The sequence below is a fragment of the Alternaria dauci genome, chromosome 6 (assembly GCF_042100115.1).
Source record: "Alternaria dauci strain A2016 chromosome 6, whole genome shotgun sequence".
NCBI lineage: Eukaryota > Fungi > Ascomycota > Dothideomycetes > Pleosporales > Pleosporaceae > Alternaria > Alternaria dauci.
In genome coordinates, this window is record NC_091277.1 from 1,026,094 (window position 1) to 1,048,703 (window position 22,610).

Sequence of the window (22,610 nt, forward strand, 5' to 3'; positions counted from 1 at the left end):
TAGGTTCACCTGACTTCGTTTCATACCTTTCTCATATTTTCCAATTGCACCATTCATCAAGCTCCTTCCAAATCGGATAACCGATGCAGGCCACAAGGAGAGCGCTTGGCAGCAAGCGTCTCAGTACGCGAATATGCGAGCAGGTTGCGATAGTTCAAAAAGAGGGGGGAATTTCCTTAATTTCAAGGATTGTTATCGTGCAGATTATAAGAATTACGCACGTATAAGGCTGACAGTCTGATGCCAGGTTGACATCCCTCGCTGAGGGAATATTCAATATATCCCTAAATCCGAAGAGGCACTCGCGTACCGACTACACCGCTATCATCAGACATACGCTGATTCCGTGAAAAAGCCGCTTGTATCACAGAAGCTCTCTCGAAATGATACCTTATTGAGATTGGGGCATAACGACTGGACGCGCTACCTAGGTACCTAGGTAGCTTCCAAGAGCACCTGGAACCAGCATAGCCTTGCGATTAGCTGCACAACGGTATGAACAGAGATGCCCATATGGAAAAATCTATTTAAGAGTAACTATGTTGAGTTCTTGGACGAGACTATCGTATTCTTTATGCGGTCACACGATGAATGATACGTCATGGAGTCGACCTGCCCAGGTGACATCACGACTTTCTTAGTACATATGTACTTAAACTTACGAAAGGATTGTAACAGCTTGGAAGTACTACTAGTATTCTTTTGATTTACACTCAATTCTAAAGCCATGTCGTCACATTTAACAATAGTTGTCACCGGCTCCAACCGCGGGATCGGACAAGGCATTGTCCATCTCCTAGCCAGCACGCAGCACCCACAACCTCTTCATATCTACGCCACTTCTCGTGGTGGCGTAGATTTGAAAATCCAAGCCAACCCTCCAAACAAGATCAGCTATACAAAACTTGATGTCTCAGACAAGTCATCCATAACGTCCTTTCTCAGATCGGCACTTCACCACAATGGCAAAATTGACGTTTTGATCAATAACGCCGGGGTCAACAACAACAGCAACGAGACACCAGAGTCTGCAGAGCAAACCATCAACATCAACTACCGCGGCACCAAGCAAATGTGCCAGCTGTTTCTCCAACAAGGCAGAATGAAAAGCACACCAGGTGCGCGCATCGTGAACGTGTCCAGCACGGCTTCTGTCCTTTCAAACTACCCATCAGCCACACAGTCTCGCTTTCGTTCCGTAATATCCATCTCAGATCTCGATAGCCTTGCACAAGAATACATCAAATCTGTTCAATCCCGCAATCAAGAATCTGCTGGCTTCGGCGCACCGCCTAAATCTTACCAAGTCAGCAAAGCCCTCATGAATGCTCTTACGGTGGTGCTGGCCAAGGAGAATGAGACTGTGGCGATTAATTGCTGTTGTCCGGGATGGGTAGATAGCGATATGGGCAATCAGGTTGGAAGGCCACCTAAGACTTTGGAAGAGGGCGCAAGGATACCGGTACGATTAGGTGTAGGTCAATTGGGTAGTAAAGGGGATTCAAATGGTGGGTTGGGGGAGGAGACAGAGGGAGTTAGTGGTCGGTACTTTGGGAACGATGGGGTTACGGATCGGGGATGGGGAAAGGCGAAGGAGTGGTAGAAGCGTGGGAAGAGAAGGACGTGAATCTCATGTTGTCTGGCCAAACCAAGCATTGAAATAGGCAGTACAAATCCAGATTTACGACACTCCGTGTTCCATGCCATATTAGTGAAAACCCGAACGCCGCCCCTCGTAGTTGTCTGAGTAGGGTGTCGCCATGCAAAAAGATCGAACGCTCTCTCGGTATTTGTCCGGGCAGGGGGTTCGACTTTTTTCTTGTATGATGTGTTCCATCAATCCAAGAACCACTTCGGAACCTCGGGCCCCCACACCGCTAGCGACTCGTCTCCCGCTTCACCCCATCCTACTGGTGTTTCCTCGTTTACCAAGTCACCATCCGCATAGTGCTCAATCATGTTCCCCGTCGTGTCCCACCAATAGTCAAACAGTTGACTACCCAGTATATGTCGGCCCACACCCCACACGCTCTTATACCCCTTTTGCGCCAACCACTCATGCCCCAGATTCTGCGTATCAAAATCGTGGACTTCAAAACTGGAGTGATGAACGTGAGATGTAGGATTTGTGCTGAGGAAGATTGTGTGATGGTCTGTGTAGTCAGGGCCGATGTCAATGTGGGCGAATATTGCCACGTCTTTTTGTTGACCTTCGGGAGTCTTGATGTAGAGGAAATCCGTGGGTACAATGTTGAAAGTGCGTGTATACCATTGCATTTCTGCTTGGAAGTTTTGTACGCAAAGACCGTAGTGGCCTAGTTTATGCACTGCGGCAGGCCCCGGTTTGAAGCGCTGGAACCGCGCGACTCGTGGCTTCTCGTTTTCGTAGTTTGTCGTCAGAATTTCGGGAAAGGGACCGGGTTGCTTCTTAGTTTGGCCGTAGATGAGGTTGATGGGAAAGCCTTCTGGGTCATACAACGTGATCATGTGGCCACCTCCTGGCGCGCCGGTCAGTTCCTCAATGGATCCTGCTCCCGGGATCCTGGAAGCCTTTTCTAGCTCTGCGTAGCTTTCTACTTCGAAACATCCGCCTAGGAACCTCTTCTCTCCTTCTTGAGCGTAATATACGTATTGGTCTTCGCCATATCCCTTGAACCATCTCTTGCCTTGTGCTTTGTGGGCTACGCTCATGCCAAAATCGCGCAGGAAGGTGGTTATTTCATCAAGATTGGGATGTTGGTAACGCATATGCACAAGTTTGGTAAGTTTTATCTGCGCGTCGTGGTCGATATTTTGTTCTTGCTGCCATTGCCGGAGTGGTTTGCAGGGCTTGGGTATCGCCACAGATTGGTGGACGGATGCGCCACGGTTCGGTGAGGTTTCCCTGCTGGGATCCTGAGACGGTCGTCAGTCAATTCTTGAGGACCCGGTGCATTCAAATGTAAGGAGGTGTGTTTTCCATAGGAAATCTGGTATGCTTAGATGCGCCAAAGAGCAATCACAAGAGCGAATGTGGGGCCGATGCATGTACATACTGCAGGTGTGATTTTATCGTTGAACTCGTCGAAAGCCATCTCGTGTACAACTCGGATTTTGATTTTTTGGTGTATTCAGCGTGCAAGAAGCGTAAAAAGCAATTCGGTCTCTCGTTGCTACTGCAGTTGTACGGGAGCGTATATAGCGGATGTGGGGTAGGACGTGGAACTCATGCCGATGTGGGGTCCCGGCATGTTCGCAGGACGGAAGGCAACCCATCAGCGCCACTGCCGGTCCGTAGTGGCTAAGCTCTCATGTGGAGAATCAAGATGACGCGATGCTGGTACGACATGGATGCAATAATATTCCTAAGATGCCAATACGCATGTCAAAGCTCCATCACTTCGAATTCTTTCGCAGCACTCTTGGCCTCTTCTACAAGCTTGTTCAGCCAGGTACCCAGCCTGAGCGCGGCTTTGCTAATTTGCAGCTCTACAATGGGTACAGCGCCTGTTGCATATCCGCTGGTACCAAGATCGGTGCCGTTCATCACGCGACTATACACATAGTCGCAATCCCATTTGTTACTCTCCTTTGCCCAACTTGTGGCGCACTCCTCGGGTGTGGACGGATTGGTGCAAGCGAGCCACATGTACGGCGCCGAGTAGAACTGGTCTTTACGAATGCGAGTGACGAGTCCTGAGAAGAATGGGTCGATCGACTGGTTTGAGAAAGGCTGCTGGACGTTGGCCGCGAAATACGGTAGATAGCCGTCCCAGACCTTGCCTGTTAGCGTCTCATCTCGCCATCCAAGAAATGTACTTACGGCATGGAGCTGCGTCGATGCTCCACCAAACACGACCTTGAACGTGTTGCCTCCTACAGCACGGCCACTTGCGTGCAAGGGCTGGTGGATGTCGCCCAGGAAATGAGCCACCCACTTGAGTGCATAAGAGCATGTCAGGTTTTGGCCATGGATCGAATCATCAGCATACACCTGTTGTACGCATTCCCGCAGTATTCTGGTCTGATTTGCAATAGCGCTGACAACACATCCGCCCTTGGCGCAATCCCGCGTATAGTCTAAACTGCAAGACTCAGGTTGGCGGTCGTGCGTGTCAATCCAGTGCCACTGATAGGAAAAATGACCTTCGCTGGTGTGCGCATATGCGTCTGCCCATGCTGCGGAGCGCCCGACGGAGCCGTTGTACTTGGGTTCGAGGATCTTTGCTAGGACGGACGTCGTCTGGGGTGTGAAGAAGGTCTCTGCCATGAAGGCGATCTGGTTATGAACTAGATTGACTCAGTACCAGCCATGCGATGAGGGTATGTGCCGTACCGTCTACGTTCCATGCTGCAGCGGTGGCTATGAACGCAGCTCCTATGAATGCACTTCGGCGTAACATCATCACGACAGTCAGTAGACCCACGCGTCGAGCAGAATGAGTAGAGGTTTGTAGGTCTGAACGTGCAGAAGCGGCCGATGTTTATAGGTGCTAGAGCATGTGGCTGGGTGAATGCGAGCTGAATGCCACGACTGGAGGCCTAGACTCCAGGTCGTGTTGTGTGACGATGCCGGATAAAAGCAGGCTGAGATCTGTAGATGGGATGTCGAATCTCGAGTACATGTGCAAAGACAAGACTGACAGCCTCCAGTCTGTTGACGCGTGATGCACCATGATGACGCGCCAGATGCACGTGGGGAGATTGCTGCAGGGCAATCAGGCTAGAGCCAATACGGGAAAGCTCACCACGCCTTCCCCACGCCGGCACAATCGCATCCCCAGCAGCTTGTATCTTTCACTTCCGAATAGTTCCCTGGTGCATATAGCACAAAGCTTCACCTGGCCTCGCGCTAAGTCAGCTCACACTCAGCGATCCATGGGGACCATATTTAATGGAATATGAAGCGGAAGAGAGCGAATGGGAGCTCTCACGATTGCGACTTCCTGCCGTTGACCTCGAGTGAAAGTTGTTTGCGCATGAATAGCCGTGAGCTCCTTCTCATACCAAAAGGGCCCTCACCCTCTCTTTACGAGCTTGCTGCTGCCTCTTGATCTTTCACTTTACTCACCCTTTTCTGTTTCTTTTCTCGCTCACATTTGATTGGCAGTCATCACGCCTAAAACGAGTCTCAACTCCCTACAAGACAGCACTGTTGAAAAGAATTCCAAAATATCCAAAGTCAGGTCACTATGTTCAAGCTCCCTCTTCAGACTGCACGCAATATTGCCAGACCTACATCGTTTCTCTCCAAGCGCCACCTCAGACAAAATTCCAGCTCAGCGTCCGACCGCGTCATGTGCGTTAATCGTGCCATAAATGAGCTACAGGCCGCACAGGATACGACATCTGCCGGCCGCATGATCAATAAGTTATGTACACGTCTCGCCAACGATAGGGCAACGACGCGTACGGAGCAATTGATCTGGCTCGCCAAGCATGCCCTCGAGACATCAGCAGCATCCACTCAAAAGACTGATCGCACCGATGACTCTGTATCTCGCGAGCGAAGAGATAAAGGCGGAGACGAGCCGAAGGTCGCTGCTTCAAAAGCGAGAGCCGAACAATCTCAGGAGGGCGTTTCTGTATGGCCGTCTATGTGGTAGGTACAACGACGCCCCCAACCCCCTGAAGAATGGCTGAAATGTTTGTGCGAAAAGGTAGATGTCGGTTCATGGTATCGATGGTTGCGTCCATGATATGGAGAGGCCCTGGTTGATGATAAGTGCTACTCTGGCAGCGAGAAGCCTCTTGCGGATGTGGTTGAGTGCAGCGGGCGCGAACTTTCTGAGTTGCTATGTGGAGCAGAGTACCCTACGTGGGCTTTTATGGCAATACGAGTTACACGCCCGGATACGCGCAAATACGCGCAAGGTCGCACTAATGAGGCTACGACATACGCGGCCGGCCAGCAAGGCAGACTTGAGGTGGCCTTGGGGTCGTCATGTTCCAGAATAGTGCTACGACATGGTTAGATATGATATTCTAGTCAATCTCTCACTCGTGCTCACGGATGTACGCCCGGTGAATTCACGTCAACTAGTTTATCCCGACGAAACAAGGGGAAGGAGGGAAGAAGGGCGGTATTAGACGCACGATCAGGCACCAATCAAGACCAGCGAATGTCGCATGGGACCATGGCGGGAAGATGCTGCGCGGTGCAAATGGTATGCCTAGGTGCCTAGGTAGCAAGGCACATGGGGCTGAGCGATGACGAAGCCCCACCGGTGGCTTTGGGGTAGTCACGGCCAATCACGCACCAGTAAACTCCGCCATGTCGTAGCGCATGTCCATCACCCATCACCCGTCCCCCATGCGTGGATTACAAGCTTGCAAGTGCTATAACCCTCTGTTCGTCCTGGCGACCTCTTCCGACGTCGTTTCTTGTACCTCTGCTCCTGCGATGCGCTCTTTCTGATCGCTCCTTCTGCAACCACCATGGCGAGCTCGAATAGTCCCTGGCAGGGGAATGACGCGACCCGCGACCATGCCCCACCAACACAGCAACATGCACAACCACCCGCCAAGTTCGTCCACCTACCTACTCAGACAGACTGTCCGGGACGATTTTGGGCTGATTAAATGAATAGCGCACCCTCAAGCCCCCATGACGGCCCCGATATCAACCGTGTTCCCGCCCACGACGCACCGAGCCTCGAGAACCCACCACCCGCGTACACGGAATTGCCAGGGCAGGTCGACAATGAAGAGCTGGGCACAAATGCAGTCGTCGCCGACGACGGACGTGTCAATATCCGCATAGACCAAAAAAGCCGCGCCCTCTCGCAGCTCATCCTCCCACAGATCCAGCGTCAGCTCACCCATGCCCAAGAAGACCCCGAGCCCCCTCCACCTTACGTTCCCGAATTCCTCGGCGGTGCACCTGGTCAACAGCCTCCACCCCCGCTCAATGTCGTCATACAAGTCGTGGGCTCTCGTGGTGATGTCCAGCCATTTGTCGCACTGGGCAAGGTGCTCAAGGATACATATGGCCACAGAGTGCGTCTAGCCACACACCCGACCTTTAGGGATTTCGTCATCGAGAATGGATTGGAGTTTTTCAGCATTGGCGGCGACCCAGCCGAGCTCATGGCTTTCATGGTGAAGAACCCAGGCCTGATGCCCGGCTTCGACACACTGCGCAGTGGCGACATTGGCAAAAGGAGAAAGGGCATTGCAGAGATTCTGAGCGGTACATGGAGGTCCTGCATAGAGACAGGAAACGGTCTCGGTGTGGATCCCCTTCAACAAACCGTCGAAGAGTGGATGGGCATCGAGGACCAACTACCAGAACAACTGCGGAAGCCATTCGTCGCAGATGCCATCATCGCAAACCCTCCCAGCTTCGGACACATACATTGCGCCGAGAAGCTGGGCATACCTATCCACATGATGTTCACGTACGTCCAGATCCCTTCAGCTGTATCCAACTGCTAATTCCGACAGTATGCCATGGTCGCCTACGCAGCAATTCCCGCATCCTCTTGCCAACATCCAGTCTACCAATGCAGACCCGACGATTACAAACTACATGTCATACATAATGGTCGACGTGCTGACATGGCAAGGCCTGGGAGATGTCATCAATAGGTTCCGCAAGGACAGTCTTCGTCTAGACCCTATCAGCGGAGTTTGGGCACCAGCAATGCTCGCGCGATTGAAGATTCCTTTTACCTATTGCTGGTAAGTTTATCTAGGCGGGCGATTGTAAAAAATTCGGCTCATACTTCTCAGGTCACCAGCACTCATCCCAAAACCAAAGGATTGGAACCACCACATCTCCGTCGCAGGCTTTTACTTCCTCAACCTCGCTTCAAACTACACGCCAGAACCAGATCTTGCAGCCTTTCTCGATGGAGGTGAGCCACCTGTTTATATCGGATTTGGTTCGATCGTCGTGGACGATCCCAACGCCATGACTAAGATGATTTTTGATGCTGTGAAAATCACTGGGAAGCGAGCGTTGGTATCCAAAGGCTGGGGTGGGTTGGGAGCTGATGACCTTGGAAAGCCCGATGGTGTCTTCATGCTTGGGAACTGCCCACATGACTGGCTGTTCAAGCTCGTTTCTGCTGTCGTACACCATGGTGGTGCCGGAACTACCGCAGCTGGTATCGCGACCGGAAAGCCTACCGTTGTTGTGCCTTTCTTTGGAGATCAAGCCTTCTGGGGTGCCATGGTATCAAGAGCTGGCGCTGGGCCTGATCCCATTCCTTACAAAGATCTCACTGCAGAGAAGCTTGCTGCAGCTATCAATGAAGCATTGAAGCCAGAATCTCTCGACCGGGCTCAGGAACTTTGCGACAAGATCAAGCAAGAGAACGGGACGCAGAAGGGTGCCCAGTCCTTCCATCAGATGCTGAACTACGATGAGTTGCGATGCGCCATCATGCCGAACAAACCTGCAGTCTGGAGGCTCAAGCGTACTGACGTCAAACTGAGTGCCAAAGCGGCTACGGTACTGGCCCAACAAGGCGAAGTGAATTTTTCCGAGATGAAACTGTAAGCAGTTACACAAGTATACTATTCCATTTACTTACGAGTATAGTTACCGCCCGCGGGAGTATGTTCCAGACGAAGGCCCTTGGGATCCAGTCTCTGGTGCAGCTGGTGCTCTGATGGGCACTGCAACTTCGGTCATGATGGGTGTTGCTGACATGCCTATTCAGACCCTCAAGTTGCTCAACATTCACCCTGATGCTAGATCTAAGAAAGGCAAAGAGAAGAGAACAGGCACCGGAACGTCTTCGGTAGGAGAAGGAAGTAACAGCGAGCGTCTGGTGACAACACGAAGTGCAACCGATGCCTCCGAGCGCTCGGGCAGAAGTGGTGCCTCGACGCCAACTGCTGCCGATGCTGCTGCTGACATGGCTCGGGTGCAAGCTGGTAATCCAGCAGTCACTAGCCCTCCTGGTACGCCTTCACACAGATCTACATTCATGTCCCAAGCACTTGCTGAATCTACACAAGGCTCGAGATCACGATCTAGGAGTTGCTCTAGATCTGCAGCTGCTTCGACGACTCCCACCAACACAGCGCCTAAACCGTCCATGGCAGAGAATGTTGATTCTGCAGTAGACACTGGAAAAGGTCTAGCTAGGATCATTGGTGCTGGCTTCAAGTCACCAATGGACTTCTCTCTCAACGTCGCCAAGGGGTTCCACAACGTACCGAAGCTCTACGGAGCTGAAGTAAGGCAGGTCGATAAAGTTACTGACTTTCAGAGTGGCGTACGAACAGCTGCCAAGGTACGTCAAGTAGAATCTCGTGTGTCCACGTTTGCTAAAAGACATTACAAGGAATTCGGTTACGGACTGTATGACGGCATAACCGGCATCGTGACGGATCCTTATAAAGGCGCCAAAAAGGAAGGTGGTATTGGTTTTGTCAAGGGAGTTGGACGCGGTATTATGAGCGTTCCATTCCGCGTCATGGGTGGTGCCTGGTCTGTGCCCGGCTATGCCATGAAGGGACTTTACCAGGAAATGGTCAAGAGCAAGGGGAAGAGTGTACAGAACTACATCATCGCAGCACGCATTGCACAGGGATATGACGAAGCATCCGACGTGACGCCACAAGAACGTGACGAAATTGTCAAAACGTGGAATCACATGAAGAGCGGCATCAAGAAGAAGCGGAACGTTGGAGCTGAGCAGATGGACTCGCTTCATTCACTGGTCCAACAGAAGAGAGACAAGAAGAATGAGCGCTCTGCCAGGTTCAGCTCGCAGAGCGGTGGCCCTGGAGTTCAGCAGTCAGCACACGCAAACTCTATTCTGCAAGGCAGCATAGCAGGTCCATTCCCTGATCCACCAAGAAGACGTGATGTCGAGCCAGAAATTCGGTCGACTGTTCCGAGTTGGCGTCAACAAGAAGCTGAACGAACACGTGCCTTGAGGCGACAAGACACAAGCACTTCGGGCTCACCATCGGTCGCGCCATCCCAACAATCGCAGGCCGACCTTGAGGCACAGCTTAGAGCAGAAGAGGAGGAAGATCAGCGTGAACTAGAGCGAGCCATTGCCGCATCAGTTGCAGAATCCTCTCGGGGTGACCCAGAGGAAGACCGACTAATCGCCTCTGCCATCCGCGCATCAATCGCTGAACTTGAACGCGCCCCAGCTGGTAGCAACTCCTCGCAGCAGGATGAAGCAGAGGCACTACACCGCGCTATGACTGCCAGCATGGAAGAAGCAGGCAAACTCAACGTGACCGAAGAGGAGCAAAAAGCGCTCGAAGAAACATTAAGAAAGAGCCTTCTCGAGACGAGCAAGAAAAGACAGGTTGACAGTGATAACGAGTGGGACTCTGATGCCGACACGGAAGACGACGAAGACTACAAACGCATCATCGCCGAGTCTAAGCAACTTGCTCATGTTCACGCGGATCACCCGGACGAGTACGCCAACTCGGCTCAGGGCGCGCAGCAGGAAAGCGGAGTCATGGATGCCATGAGCCAGGCTATTGGTGCCGCGGACGATGACGAGTATGAGGACAGGAGTCATAGGATAGAAATGCGCGATGTTGACCACGACGACGATGATGAGGACGCGGAGCTGAAAAGAGTGATGGAAGAGAGCGAGAAGGCGGAAAATGAGCGCATGCAGAAGCTGGAGAAGCAGAAGACCGAGGAAGACATCGTCATGGAGTATGTTCGGAAACAGAGTTTGCTCGAGGAAGAACATAGGCAGAGAGTGAGCAATGGGAGGGATGCAGGTGGAGAAGGGAGTAGCGCTGGTGCTGGGAGGTAGATTGCTTGAGGAAAGCGGGTGAAGGTCTTTTTCTGCAAAGGTTTTAGTGATACCCTGGTGAACACAATATGCGTGTTTTTTCTCGTCTTATCAATTTCCACTTGACATGTATGCTTTCAGACTATCAATCTATATGATGATTGTTGATTAATATGTACAAATTAAATGATAAGTAACAAGTACACGGGTATATGCCCTACGCCGTCTCCCCCAAACACCCGAAAAGAAGACAAAATTCTATACTCTATTACTTTTACCCATCTCACTCAGGCGCCGTGCCAAAACCCGTTAGCACCCTGACCCCCCACCGCCACCAACTCTCCCTTTCGCCCAAGACTCTATCCAGATCGTCCACCCTCCCTTCTACAAACTCGACCTGTCTCTCAAACTCGCCCACTACATCCTCAATGTCCTCAACCTTGCCTCTTAGCGCACTAATCTCGTATTCTAGCTTATCGCCAACATTGCCCAATTCCCTCAGACTCGCCGTAAGCTGCCCGCGGTTATTCGTCACAGTAGCGTGTGCATCTTCGCGGAGACTGTGGTATGTATCGAGACGAGGATAGTAGATGGATTCAAGGGTTTGGATATCCGTGTCGGCCGAGGCTGAGAGGGCAAGGATAGACGAGACTGCGTTTTCCACCCAGGCTTGGTCTTTGGAAGAGAGGTTGTGGAGCTGATTGTGGAGGCGTTTGAGTTGTGTCGTGTGAAGGTTTTGGATCGCGTTGCGGATAGTGATGGTGTCCATGGTGGCAGTGTTGCCATCATCTGCTATGGCTACTTCGTCGCTATCTTGGGCATTGATGGTCGTCCAGCGGAGGACGCTTTCTTCGGCGGCGCTAAAGGAGAGGTGACGGGGCCACCAGTCGTCGTTGCGGGATGGCTGATGGAAACCAAATTGGTCGTCGGATTGTGTACGACGTAAGAGAGGCGGGACTTTGTTCGCTTGGTCAACGGGGAGGTTTTCGTTGAGATCGACTCCATGATACACAGAACCTGCGAGAGAGCTCGCTACAGTTGGCGGTTCATCGGGCTGATCTGAGACTTCGCTTTCGACAACAGAACTACGCAAGTTTGACGCATGGCGGCCACCGACTAGCGTATTGTCGTTCAAAGAGACGACAGAATCACCCGGAGTTTCGGTGAGTTGTTTAGTAAAGGCTGGCTCTTCGCCTGCGGTGCTGTGGGGTGACATGACAGAACACGGGTCGTCCGACTGGCTTTCGTAGTAATCCATCGATGTTCGTGAGTCTGTGTATTGCGCTGTTCCACTCTTGGTTCGATGCAGCCCATGCCGTCCATGTTCTTCTCGCGATACTTTGCTTGCATGCGTACGCAGACTGACAGCGTTCTTTATGTGATGGAAGCCACTACCCGACTCCAGCTTTGCTTTGATGACGGCCCGCTTTGAAGATGGGTCCTTGAAGCTCTCTTTCTCCTGGCCATCCGGGGTATTTGTGTCTACTTTCTTCAACTCCGAAGACCCTGTATCGCGCTTCGCGATGTTTTGATGATCGAGCGTTGTTTCTCTGTGGATCGGTTTCATTGTGGCATCGTGCTTGTCTGGCGATGTTGAGTGACCTTCTCCCCCAGGAAGTCGATCGAACATGCTGTCTCCCGATATTGTCTTCCTAGGTTTTCCATGCCACAACCACTTTGCATGTTCACCTCTCACAAGCTCCACAAACTGGTCAATGTCAACAGTCTCTACCTCGGCGATGCCATCCTTCTGTCCAGCTCCAACGATGCCCATGACCATCTCACCACCCTTGCCTCCTAGCTCAGCCACTGTAGATTTGAAAGCGCGGGGAACGACCCAGCCCTCCTTACTGGCCGCCTTTGCAGAAACTCTTCGCAATTTGTCAAGCGTGTGTCGATCGAGACGTCGGGTTCTGGGTAGATGTTGTGACTTTTGAAAATGTGCGATACCACGCTTGGTGGCTTCTATGTCAAAAACATCCTTTGCGACTGCAGCGTTGCATGCACTCAATCTGTTGCGTGCACCCATTAGCATACCCAACAATGCAGCGACTGTGGTAGGACCGAGAATGCCATCATGAGGCTCTACTGTGTAGTACTCGGATCCAAAATCTATCCACCAATCATTGATAGCCTTCTCTGTTACATCGCACAGCAGTCCATCTGTATATTCGGGTTCTAGCTTGCCAAATAGGACAAGTGCGACTTGACAAAGCTTCACAAGCTCAATCACAGATGCGTTGAAGGGGATTTTCTCGCTCGTTCGGTACAGCTGCTGAAACTTTGCCTGCGTCGCACTGCTTGGTGGTGTGAGCTTTATGCCCAGGCGACCTGAACAGCCGAGTCTCTTGAGATTCTCGTTGACAACGAAGGGCTCGCGGTACTTTTTCAAATCGCCGCCAGGGATGGGAATCACAGTTAGGGAAGAGGGAAAGCTGCTGAGGTTTGTCACCATCAGGGCACCATAGGGTGTATCCTTTCTCCGCGCATGGTAGTCGGTCAGGGAGCGGAAATACAGACGCATCTGGGGGGACCATTCCTCCTCGTTCTTGGGTACGCTTATGATTGTAGCCAGCACGGTATCTTCGGGGTTACCGGTCCAGGTTGTGATGAGGAAGGTGGGGTGGGTGCGCGAGCATGCCCACTGTTCGACCAGGTATATCTCGTAGCCTTGAATCTCCTGGCGACGGGCGAGGACATGACATGAGGTTGTCGGATCCTCTTCGATGTAGCGCGCAGCGACCACGTCGGTCAGGACGAAGCGCTGATGGCCGGCGGATGAGGCGGGAGACTTTGTTCCAGCCTCGTCTGGTATCATATCGGAGGTAGTAAGCTTGGAAGCTGGCCGTGGACGGGATTGCGCCGTGGTCTTGGGATGAATTGACGTTGTCTGCAGGGGCGGCATCTGGCTCCGTAGCTCCTTCTCCGTGTATGTCGGCGAGGGCGACATTGGTAGTTGATGCGCCATTCTGGCACAGACGAAGGGAGTTTTCGGCTACGGCGGTGTTTTGGATATACTGCAATGAATGCGCTGCAAAGGCAGGCACTTCATGGTAGAGAGGTAGGCGCAGAGTCTCGCCGGTGCCCGAGCGCGAGCCAACGGGCAAAAGGCGACAAGACGACAGACGGCGGATGGAGAGGCGCTCTATGCATCTTTGCAGCAGTCGCCAGCCGCGTGTTGAGTGTGCATCTGGAAGCTCAAAGGCGTCGACATAGGCCACGGTGGTGCACAGGTCGGAGGCACATGAGCACATGATGGGCGACGCGGAGGCATCCGTCGGCGGCGCTGTTCCCCCACACGTCATGCCCGCGGCAACAGCCATCGCGAGCTCGACACGAACCCCGGCCCGCCCAACCCCAACGACGGCCATGGACAGTAGGAACGCGCTGTGCTGGCCACACAACAGCTACTCACTGCTAGCTGACCCTCGCTCTACCCGCTCCACGCCTCACGTGCCATCATAACCATCGCTCACGGGCCTACTATTCACTATCACCACCATGGACGACCTCCGCGAGCAAGTCGAGCTGCTGGAGAGCAGCGCCAACCTCTCCACCAGCATCGAACATGTGCAAAAGGCGATTGACATGCTCACCGCTGCGCGCGCTACCATCGCAGCCGGTACGACTCTTCTTGTAGACATGGCCGTAGAGCTTGCTAACCAGCGCGGCGACCAGATCCGAAGACGGCGCCCTTGACCCTCGCCAAACTCCAAGACCCCTTTAAGAAGTCCTTGGACACGGTGCAGAAAGACCTCAAGCCCGTCTACGCTGGCCTGAACAAGTATGGCAAGGCACTGGACAAGGTGCGCTTCTCTGTGCAGACAGCCCCCAAGAAAAGAGTGAGAGCGGGCTGACAGTCGACCAGAAATTCAAGGACAAGCCCCTCCCTTCGGCCGATAACGATGCGCTGTCATCGCACCCCTCACTCATCAACCGCGCTATTGCTATGCATCTCCTCCGCGAAGGCCAGTTTGACGTAGCATCCACCTTTGTACACGAAGCCAGCCGCCAGCCGCCACATCCCGAGCCCACTCTCAACACACCCAACCCGTATGTCCGAGAAGCATGGGAGAAGGATCTTGCAGAGGGAACTTTCAATTCGGAGAAGCTGCAACAGCAGTTCGCCGACATGTACCATATACTGCGCAAACTACGCAATGAGCGCAATCTGCAGCCCGCAATACAGTGGGCGCGAGAGCGGAGCGACATCCTAGAAGCACGCGGCAGCAACCTTGAATTCGAGCTGTGCCGCTTGCAGTTTGTCTGTCTGTTCGACTCGCGCGGCAGCCAAGACGAAGCAATGAGCGACTACGATAGTCCCAGCGGACCCCTGCATGCCTGGTCGTATGCACGTCGCGAGTTTGCTCGCTTCCAGAGGCGGTACCAAAGAGAAATACAACAACTGCTAGGTGCAATGGCTTTCTGGCAGAACGTTGAAGACTCACCCTACCGCCGCCTCTTCTACAACGACTCCGCCTGGGAAGAAGTAGCACACTCGTTCAACCGCGAGTTCTGCTCCTTACTCGGCTTGAGCGCCGACTCGCCCCTCTTCATTGCCGCAACAGCTGGCGCAATAGCACTCCCTTACCTTCTGAAGATGCAGTCCATCATGAAGGAGAAGCGCACCGAATGGACGACCCAAGACGAACTACCCGTCGAGATACCCCTACCGAGCCAATACCACTTCCACAGCATCTTTGTTTGTCCAGTGTCCAAGGAGCAGAGCACCGATGCTAACCCACCCATGATGATGCCATGTGGCCATGTCATTGCACAGGAATCGCTTGATAAGCTTAGCAAGGGATCACGCTTCAAGTGCCCATACTGTCCCAACGAAAGCCACCCACGAGACGCCATCAAGGTCGTGCTGTAGGCCAGCCCTGGTCATAGAGTAACCATTGACGGTGAGACGAGGCGGTATAGGTTGAGCGTTTGGCGTCATCTGGAGAGACTTGCAGAAGTGTATGCATTTGATCTTAGGCTTGATGAGCTCGAGCCCAGTGGTAGCTTCGAGTCTGATGTATAGAGGCTGTCAGCTCCAGCACCAGATACTGAGGATTGGTTTGTTTTCTTTTAGGACTGCGGCGTTTGTTTCTCCCGCCTTCATCATCATCATCTCTCTTTTCTTCTCGGCCTTTTATCATTGTATCTTTAGCAGGGAACGTCATCACTACCAATACCAATGCCATCACCAATGCCATCACCAATGCCAATACCCATTTGGAACGACAGTTGTTAGACTCAGACACACTTCACATAGCACACCATCACATCTGCATGCACAGCACAGTTATGCATGACAATACATTGTCAAATTTCTTATTATCTAGTCTGTCGACTCATGCCGCTTGTGCGACTCTTGTCTCAATCTCCTTCCTAAACACTGCCACTCATAAAAATCACGACCTCGTCTCGTTTCCTCAACCAAGATGAACTGCGAAAAGCCCATTTGCGCAATTTGTTGCGGGCTAGCAAAAGGAAAAGAATGGTCTAAACCTGACACTGGCAAATGGTCCGTCTCTTGAATACCTCCGATTACAATGAAAAGGCACACACCCAGACGCCTCGCAGTTTTGTGCTTGTTGCAAATATGTTGTGTAAATCAAGGCAGAAAGCAAAGCAAATGATTAAACGCCAGACTACCCACTAAACTTGAGGGTGTGTATGCAATCTTGAGCCGCGTGACAAGACGGGAAAACAGGTTTTTGGTGCCGCCAAAAAGGGCAGCTTCGGTAATAGTGGTGTTGTACAACGAGAAAAAGAAGCCCATCAGTCGTTCAGCAGCATCATGTGATAGAGGCGAGGCGGACGTGGGCCTAGTCAAAGGAACGACCACATTGCAAACATGACATGCCGTACGAGACCAGCCGTGATGGGGTGGAGAGGATCGAGTCAGTGTGAACTCTTGACAAAGGGAAGTAGGCAAGCAGGGTTGAGGGCTTGCGCAACTTCACCAAAGAGTTCACCCAGATCATTTTCCAAGAATGACGAAACATTTTCATAAACAACTAAAAAAAAAAAAAAGATGGAACGGGCCTGCCTGCATCGTCAAGCCAGCTATTGCTTTGGAGATCTGAGGTCCAGTTAGCATGCGCTGTACGTGGGTGGTGTCTACAACTATGACCAAGGAGACTTACGTAGGAGAGTAGGCCGGGCCCGGAGACGTCGGGCTGTAGCGCGGAGACGTTGGAGAAAAGGAGCCTGCCGGACTCGTTGGCGAGTAGCGTGGCGACGTCGGGCTGTATTGCGGCGACGTCGGTGAGGTCGGAGAACGCCTGTCGCTGCTGGCCTGGTATTGAGGACTTGTGGGGCTGTACTGCGGCGAAGTTGGGCTGTACTGTGGTGATGTCGGACTGTACGCTGGGGAAGTTGAGCCACCCATGAACGTCGGAGACGTTGGGCTGTAGTTGGGAGATGTAGGAGAGTACTGAGGCGACGTCGGGGAGTAGCCAGCAGGGGATGTGGGCGAGTACGACGGCGATGTAGGAGATCCGTATCGAGGCGAAGTTGGAGAGTAATGCGGGGATGTAGGCGAAGCCATATATCCAGGTGATGTGGCGGCGAAGTGAGGGCTGGCAGTTCCTGGGGAGGTGGGCGAGTAACCGGGTGAAGTTGGTGAGAAACCTGGAGACACCGGGCTGGTGAAGCCAGGAGACATGCCAGTAAAGCCTGAACCTCCTGGACTTCTACCTCCATCATACGGGCTGAAGCCACCACCTCCGTATGTGCCTCCGTAGGCAGTGAAGCCACCTTGATCATCACCTCCACCAGCCGCAGCAATAGGAGAGAACGAGACCTGATCGTAAGAGCCTACGCCCATGCCACCCTCGTATGTAGGAGATCCCAAGTCGTACGGCGTGGCAGCACCGTTGTCGAGGTAGTTGCCAGCGCCAGCAGCACCGCCCATCATCTTGGAGTTGTCCTCCACCATGGTGAGGAGCATGGCATTGTCCATGACAACGTCAAATTCTCCGGTACCCATAGGCGCCAGCTGACCGAGCATAATGTTCTCAGACACACCCCGGCAATCATCAAGCTCACCAAAGCCGGCCGCTTCAAGAAGAATCTCGACTGTCTCTTCGAAGGAACAACGCATGAGGGCACCAGTATCGTTACGGTTGATACCGTGACGGGTGATGGCCATGAGAAGACCACGTTGGCACATGATGTCGACGAGCAATGCCATGTGACGATGGTTGACGTAAGAACCGTCAAAGGACAAAACCATACCCAGCTCCTTGAGTAGACCGGCACGTGCAGCCTCGATTCCAAGCACACCAAGAATCTCGATGAAAGAATTAGAATAGGTTTTGGTCGCATCCACACCTTCAATGGCTAGCACTTCAGCCAGAGCAGTACCAGTGGTATCAAGCACCCACTCTTTGCACTCGTCCTTGCTCTTCGAGTGCACCAAAGACCTGTCTGGCATTTCAACTGTGACGATGTGGTCTCGGATAAAAGCACGCTCAATACCACGTACACCACGTAGCGTAACATCGTCGAGCAGATGCTTCTCAAGCTTGCGCATCCATCGTTCGTCACGCTCGTCTTCATCCTCGTCATCTTTCTGAAGGTTCTGGTCCCAGATGAAACGAACACGCATGACCTGCTCGTCGGCATTCTCGTCACTAAAGATAACCGCCAAATTGGGCTTGAACTCTTCCTTGATCTTGCTAGCAACTTCGCCGATAGTGATACTCTTATCCAGTAGCTTCTTGCGGTCAAGAATGATACGGAGCAACCACTTAGACTGTGACTCGATGACTTCGTCTTCTTCAGGCAAAATGAAGTAGGACTCAACCATGTCCTGATCTTCTTCAACAAGAGTTGATTGAATATCAGGATCGTAGTAGAGTTCGACCGCTTGCGTCAAGGAGCGGAGGGTTGTGAGCTCGATCGTGCTTCGCAGGCGCTTGGCATCCTGTTGGGTGGCCTTTGTATCTGTCTGGCGAACCAACATGGATGGGGTCTTGATGTTGGCTGCAATGTTCAAGATTTCCTTCAATCGAGGTACACCAAGCGTGACGTTCTTGGAAGAAACACCAGCAAAATGGAAAGTGTTGAGCGTCATCTGGGTAGCGGGTTCACCGATGGATTGCGCAGCGAGAACACCTACCATCTCACCAGGAGCAACAGCGGCCTTGAGGAAACGGTCTTCGAGTTCTCCGAGAACGTAGTTCAGAGCCTCCTTGCTTAGGCGGTGCTGAACGACAAGCTTCTTGAATGCAAGACGTGCGCGAAGATGGGATTTGAACAAGTAAGTTGCACTGTCTTGAGCTTCTCTTGAAAGCTCGTCAGTACCACGAATGACAACCAGTCGCTCGAGAGTTTCCTTGACTTGTCTGATGGTCTCGATAGGATTAAGGTTGCTGACAGCCTTCTCTGGGTTGATGCCGAATCGCGCCTGAGCAGACCTGATCATGCGCTGGATGTTGAGAGGCAACTGGAAGGACTCCAGATCCTCGTCGCTTGCAGTGGCGCGGAGGTATTCACGATCGGTCTTGATCTGTTCAAACTCTTCGTCCAGAGCTCGTTGGACCTCCACATCACCCTGGAACATGGTAGCACCCTCAAGCTTAGTGACTGGAATCTCTGGGTGATCAGTTCCAAGCACGTCGAGCTTGTACCCAGCCTCGAAATCGGCCTCTGATGCCATGATGATATCCATAGACTGGTTCTCAATGTGGGCGCCGTCCAAACCATCTTCACCATAGATGAACTCAACGATGTCACCCATGGAGTTACGCACGGTTCCGTCGTACTTGACCATGACGTCTTCGAGCGCTTTGACGAGACGACGTTGGATGTAACCAGTCTCGGCTGTCTTGACTGCTGTATCGATCAAACCTTCACGACCAGCCATGGCGTGGAAGAAGAACTCAGAAGGCGTGAGACCGCGAAGGTAAGAGTTTTCGACGAAACCACGAGATTCAGGCGAGTAGTCGTCCTTTGAGAAATGTGGCAGTGTCCTGTACTTGAAGCCGTATGGAATACGCTGTCCTTCCACAGCTTGTTGACCGACAAGGGCAACCATCTGAGAGATGTTGACAGTGGAACCCTTGGAACCTGAAACGACAGTCTGCACGACGTTGTTGAAATCCTTCAAACTCGTTTGAGCTGCGGTACCTCCGCCCTCACGACCTTCGTTGAGGAACTTCTGTACCTTGGATTCGAATGTACCACGAATCGTCATACCAGGCATAGGCTCGAGCGCATCTTTGGTGGCTGTTTCAATGATCTCCTCGACCTTGGCCTTGGACTTTGCAATCTCGTTGGCAATCTTGTCCGAGGTAGCAGGATCCGGAATGGTGTCACCCACACCGAAACTGAAACCGTAATGAAGAAGCCACCAGTTGCAAATGCGCTGGCAGGCATTGAAGAATTTGACTGCCGCATCTGGTCCAAGCTCGTTGAAGATGATGTGGATAACACCGCCGGCAGAGGCACCAACAATCTTCTTTGTGACCTGACCAAAAAGCAGTTGCCCGCCCTTGATACAGAATGACTTGTCGACGAGATCGTTGTACGCACTCGGCTTGGAGTCGGCTTCCTTCTTCTCAATGTTGACCTCGCGTGGGAAAGCCATGCTGATAATCTGCTTGCCAGTCCAGAGAGGGCGAGGCTTCAGAATGGCTGGCTCTGGAACGATACCATCCCAATCAGGTACCCACATGAGAATAGGCATGACCTGTTCAATAGGAATGAAGTTGTCACGACGACTCATCTTGTAAACACCAAGAAGCGTGTCCTGCACGATACCCATCAAGGGCTGGTTCTTCTGCGGCGACACAATCTGCTTGGGAACCATGCACAGGTTTTGAACCTCAGCGCGAGTCTCGTCACTCTGGGGGACGTGAAGGTTCATCTCGTCACCGTCGAAATCGGCGTTGTAGGGTGATGTGACCGACAAGTTGAGACGGAAGGTGGAGTAGGGCATGACTTTGACGCGGTGTCCCATCATAGACTCCTTATGCAGAGAGGGCTGACGGTTGAAGATGATGACATCGTCGTCGTCAATATGGCGTTCGACCTTCCAGCCGTATTGTAGCCGCAGATCGTCGAGGTTCTTGTTGTGCTTCAGATCGAGACGAACACCGTCGGCTTTGATGACGTAGTTGGCACCAGGGTGCTGGTTGGGTCCGTTGCGTACCAAGTTTGTCAGCTTGCTGATGTTGAACTTGGTGACAACCTCTGGGTAGGTCAGAGTGCGTGCAATGGATCGCGGTACACCAACTTGGTCCAGAGACAGATTAGGGTCACCAGTGATGACGGTACGTGCGGAGAAGTCGACACGCTTTCCCATCAAGTTACCACGAAGACGGCCCTCCTTGCCCTTTAATCGGCCACGAATAGTCTTGAGCGGACGGCCAGACTTCTGCATGGCCTGTGGAACACCATTGGCGTCGTTGTCCATGTAGGTAGCAACGTGGTACTGGACGAGAGCCTCGAATTCGGCTGTTACGTGAGCAGGCGAGCCCTCCTGCTGACATTCTGCGACACGACCGTTGGCGCGGATGATATCTCCCAACTTGTATGTCAAATCATCCTCTCCACGCATACCCTGGCCAGTACCGTCGACGGAGATACTAGGGCGAACCGGAGGTGGGGGCACTGGCAGGACATCAAGGATCATCCACTCGGGGCGTGCGTAGTCGGCGTTCAAGCCGAGCAGAGCGAGTGTGTTGTCGGACATGAGCTTGAAGATGGTCTGTGCCTGCTTTGGTGTAATGACTTCTTTGCGGTCACCTTGGCCGTCATCGTCGTCCTTCTTGCTCTGTTTCCAGGTGCCTGTGAGCTTCAAACCCTCCTTGCGGATAGAGTCAGGTTGCTTGCTGCCACAGCCACCGTGGGGAATCTTGGGAATCTTGCTCTTGTCACTTCCGTCATCTACGTCCTGCATGCACACGGTCTTGCCCTTGGACATGCGCCAGATCTTATCGAAACGCTTCTTCGCATCCTTGGTCTTTGCGGCGGCCGCCCAGTCAGGATGGTTCTGATATTGTAGTTAGCACAAAATGCAAGCGACTGAAGTCTCTGTCTTCACGCGGGAAGACTTACGAAGTCAGCCTTTATGAGACCGCAGGTGTGGCAGACGGTCTCGAGGAGCTTCTTGATCTTGACGACGAAACCGACGTGAAAGACGGGTGTGTGCAGCTCGATGTGACCAAAGTGACCGGGGCAGGTCTGGATGTCTTCCTTGCACGTGGCGCACGAGTACATGCGGTCGATGGTGCCGAGCTTGGGGTCGTTGAGACCTTGCTCACGCGGCTTCTGCTTCTGCTCGTCCATGGTCTCGGGATAGATGATGTGGACGACGCTCATGGCCTTGATCTCCTCGGGAGAGAGCAGCCCGAACTGGATCTCCTTGATGGTCCGGAGCGGACATTTGGACACCTGGGGCGCGCCCGGAGGCATGTTGGCGGCGGTGGAAGGGTTTTGCGGGTGAGAGGAAGCCTGGAGACCTGTCTAGCGGTCGGCGGTCGCGGTGGCCACGCCGGGCGGTTCCTCCGCGTATTAAGTAGTGGACTGAGCTGCCGTTGTAGCTATGTCGACGGCTGGTGCTGATGCTAAATGGAGAACTGCGCGCCGCGCGCGAGAAGAGATGCGGTCGAAGAGTGGCGCCCGTGGAAAAGGGCTGTACGGGGGTCGGGGGCTCGCCGGGGCGCGCCTCGAGACGGGAGGCGGGCGCGCGTATTAAAAGCGCTCCGGTGAGCACTGTTGGGGTCGGCGAGGGGGAAGACGCGCTCTAAATATGAAGGAGCGGCCGTTGGTGATGGCGGGTGGGGTGGTGGTGAGGGCGTGGCTCTGGTAGAAGCAAGAAGGCGACAAAGAGACGCTCGCTGCCGCATCCGCACTAGTGGGCCCTCACGTGCCGACCGCGCTCGACAGGGCCGACGA

The 22,610-nt window shown here is 53.0% G+C and overlaps 6 protein-coding genes across 6 annotated transcripts; 2 read left to right on the forward strand and 4 right to left on the reverse strand.

Moving 5' to 3' along the window:
• Window positions 1–1,836: 1,836 nt before the first annotated feature.
• Window positions 1,837–3,074, reverse strand: ACET3X_006692 (uncharacterized protein; the record flags this gene model as incomplete). The annotated part of the gene is made up of 2 exons (XM_069452850.1): window positions 1,837–2,895; window positions 3,036–3,074. The coding sequence occupies 2 exons, from the start codon at window positions 3,072–3,074 to the stop codon at window positions 1,837–1,839; spliced, it is 1,098 nt and encodes a 365-aa protein (XP_069305460.1).
• Window positions 3,075–3,364: 290 nt separating this feature from the next.
• ACET3X_006693 (uncharacterized protein) lies at window positions 3,365–4,385 on the reverse strand (the record flags this gene model as incomplete). Its single annotated transcript, XM_069452851.1, has 3 exons — window positions 3,365–3,757; window positions 3,803–4,269; window positions 4,316–4,385. 3 exons carry the CDS (start codon window positions 4,383–4,385, stop codon window positions 3,365–3,367), a joined length of 930 nt encoding a protein of 309 aa, XP_069305461.1.
• A 2,032-nt stretch (window positions 4,386–6,417) lies between these two features.
• Window positions 6,418–10,730, forward strand: ACET3X_006694 (uncharacterized protein; the record flags this gene model as incomplete). The annotated part of the gene is made up of 8 exons (XM_069452852.1): window positions 6,418–6,506; window positions 6,570–7,379; window positions 7,426–7,662; window positions 7,714–8,090; window positions 8,136–8,481; window positions 8,528–8,892; window positions 8,950–9,227; window positions 9,279–10,730. 8 exons carry the CDS (start codon window positions 6,418–6,420, stop codon window positions 10,728–10,730), a joined length of 3,954 nt encoding a protein of 1,317 aa, XP_069305462.1.
• Window positions 10,731–10,992: 262 nt separating this feature from the next.
• Window positions 10,993–13,677, reverse strand: ACET3X_006695 (uncharacterized protein; the record flags this gene model as incomplete). The annotated part of the gene is made up of 1 exon (XM_069452853.1): window positions 10,993–13,677. The coding sequence occupies one exon, from the start codon at window positions 13,675–13,677 to the stop codon at window positions 10,993–10,995; it is 2,685 nt and encodes an 894-aa protein (XP_069305463.1).
• A 533-nt stretch (window positions 13,678–14,210) lies between these two features.
• ACET3X_006696 (uncharacterized protein) lies at window positions 14,211–15,585 on the forward strand (the record flags this gene model as incomplete). The annotated part of the gene is made up of 3 exons (XM_069452854.1): window positions 14,211–14,331; window positions 14,388–14,515; window positions 14,578–15,585. The coding sequence occupies 3 exons, from the start codon at window positions 14,211–14,213 to the stop codon at window positions 15,583–15,585; spliced, it is 1,257 nt and encodes a 418-aa protein (XP_069305464.1).
• Window positions 15,586–16,043: 458 nt separating this feature from the next.
• On the reverse strand, window positions 16,044–22,513 carry ACET3X_006697 (DNA-directed RNA polymerase II subunit RPB1). The gene is made up of 3 exons (XM_069452855.1): window positions 21,771–22,513; window positions 16,850–21,705; window positions 16,044–16,785 (listed from the first exon to the last, which is right to left on the reverse strand). The coding sequence occupies exons 1-3, from the start codon at window positions 22,125–22,127 to the stop codon at window positions 16,770–16,772; spliced, it is 5,229 nt and encodes a 1,742-aa protein (XP_069305465.1). The 5' UTR covers window positions 22,128–22,513; the 3' UTR covers window positions 16,044–16,769.
• Between the last annotated feature and the right edge of the window lie 97 nt (window positions 22,514–22,610).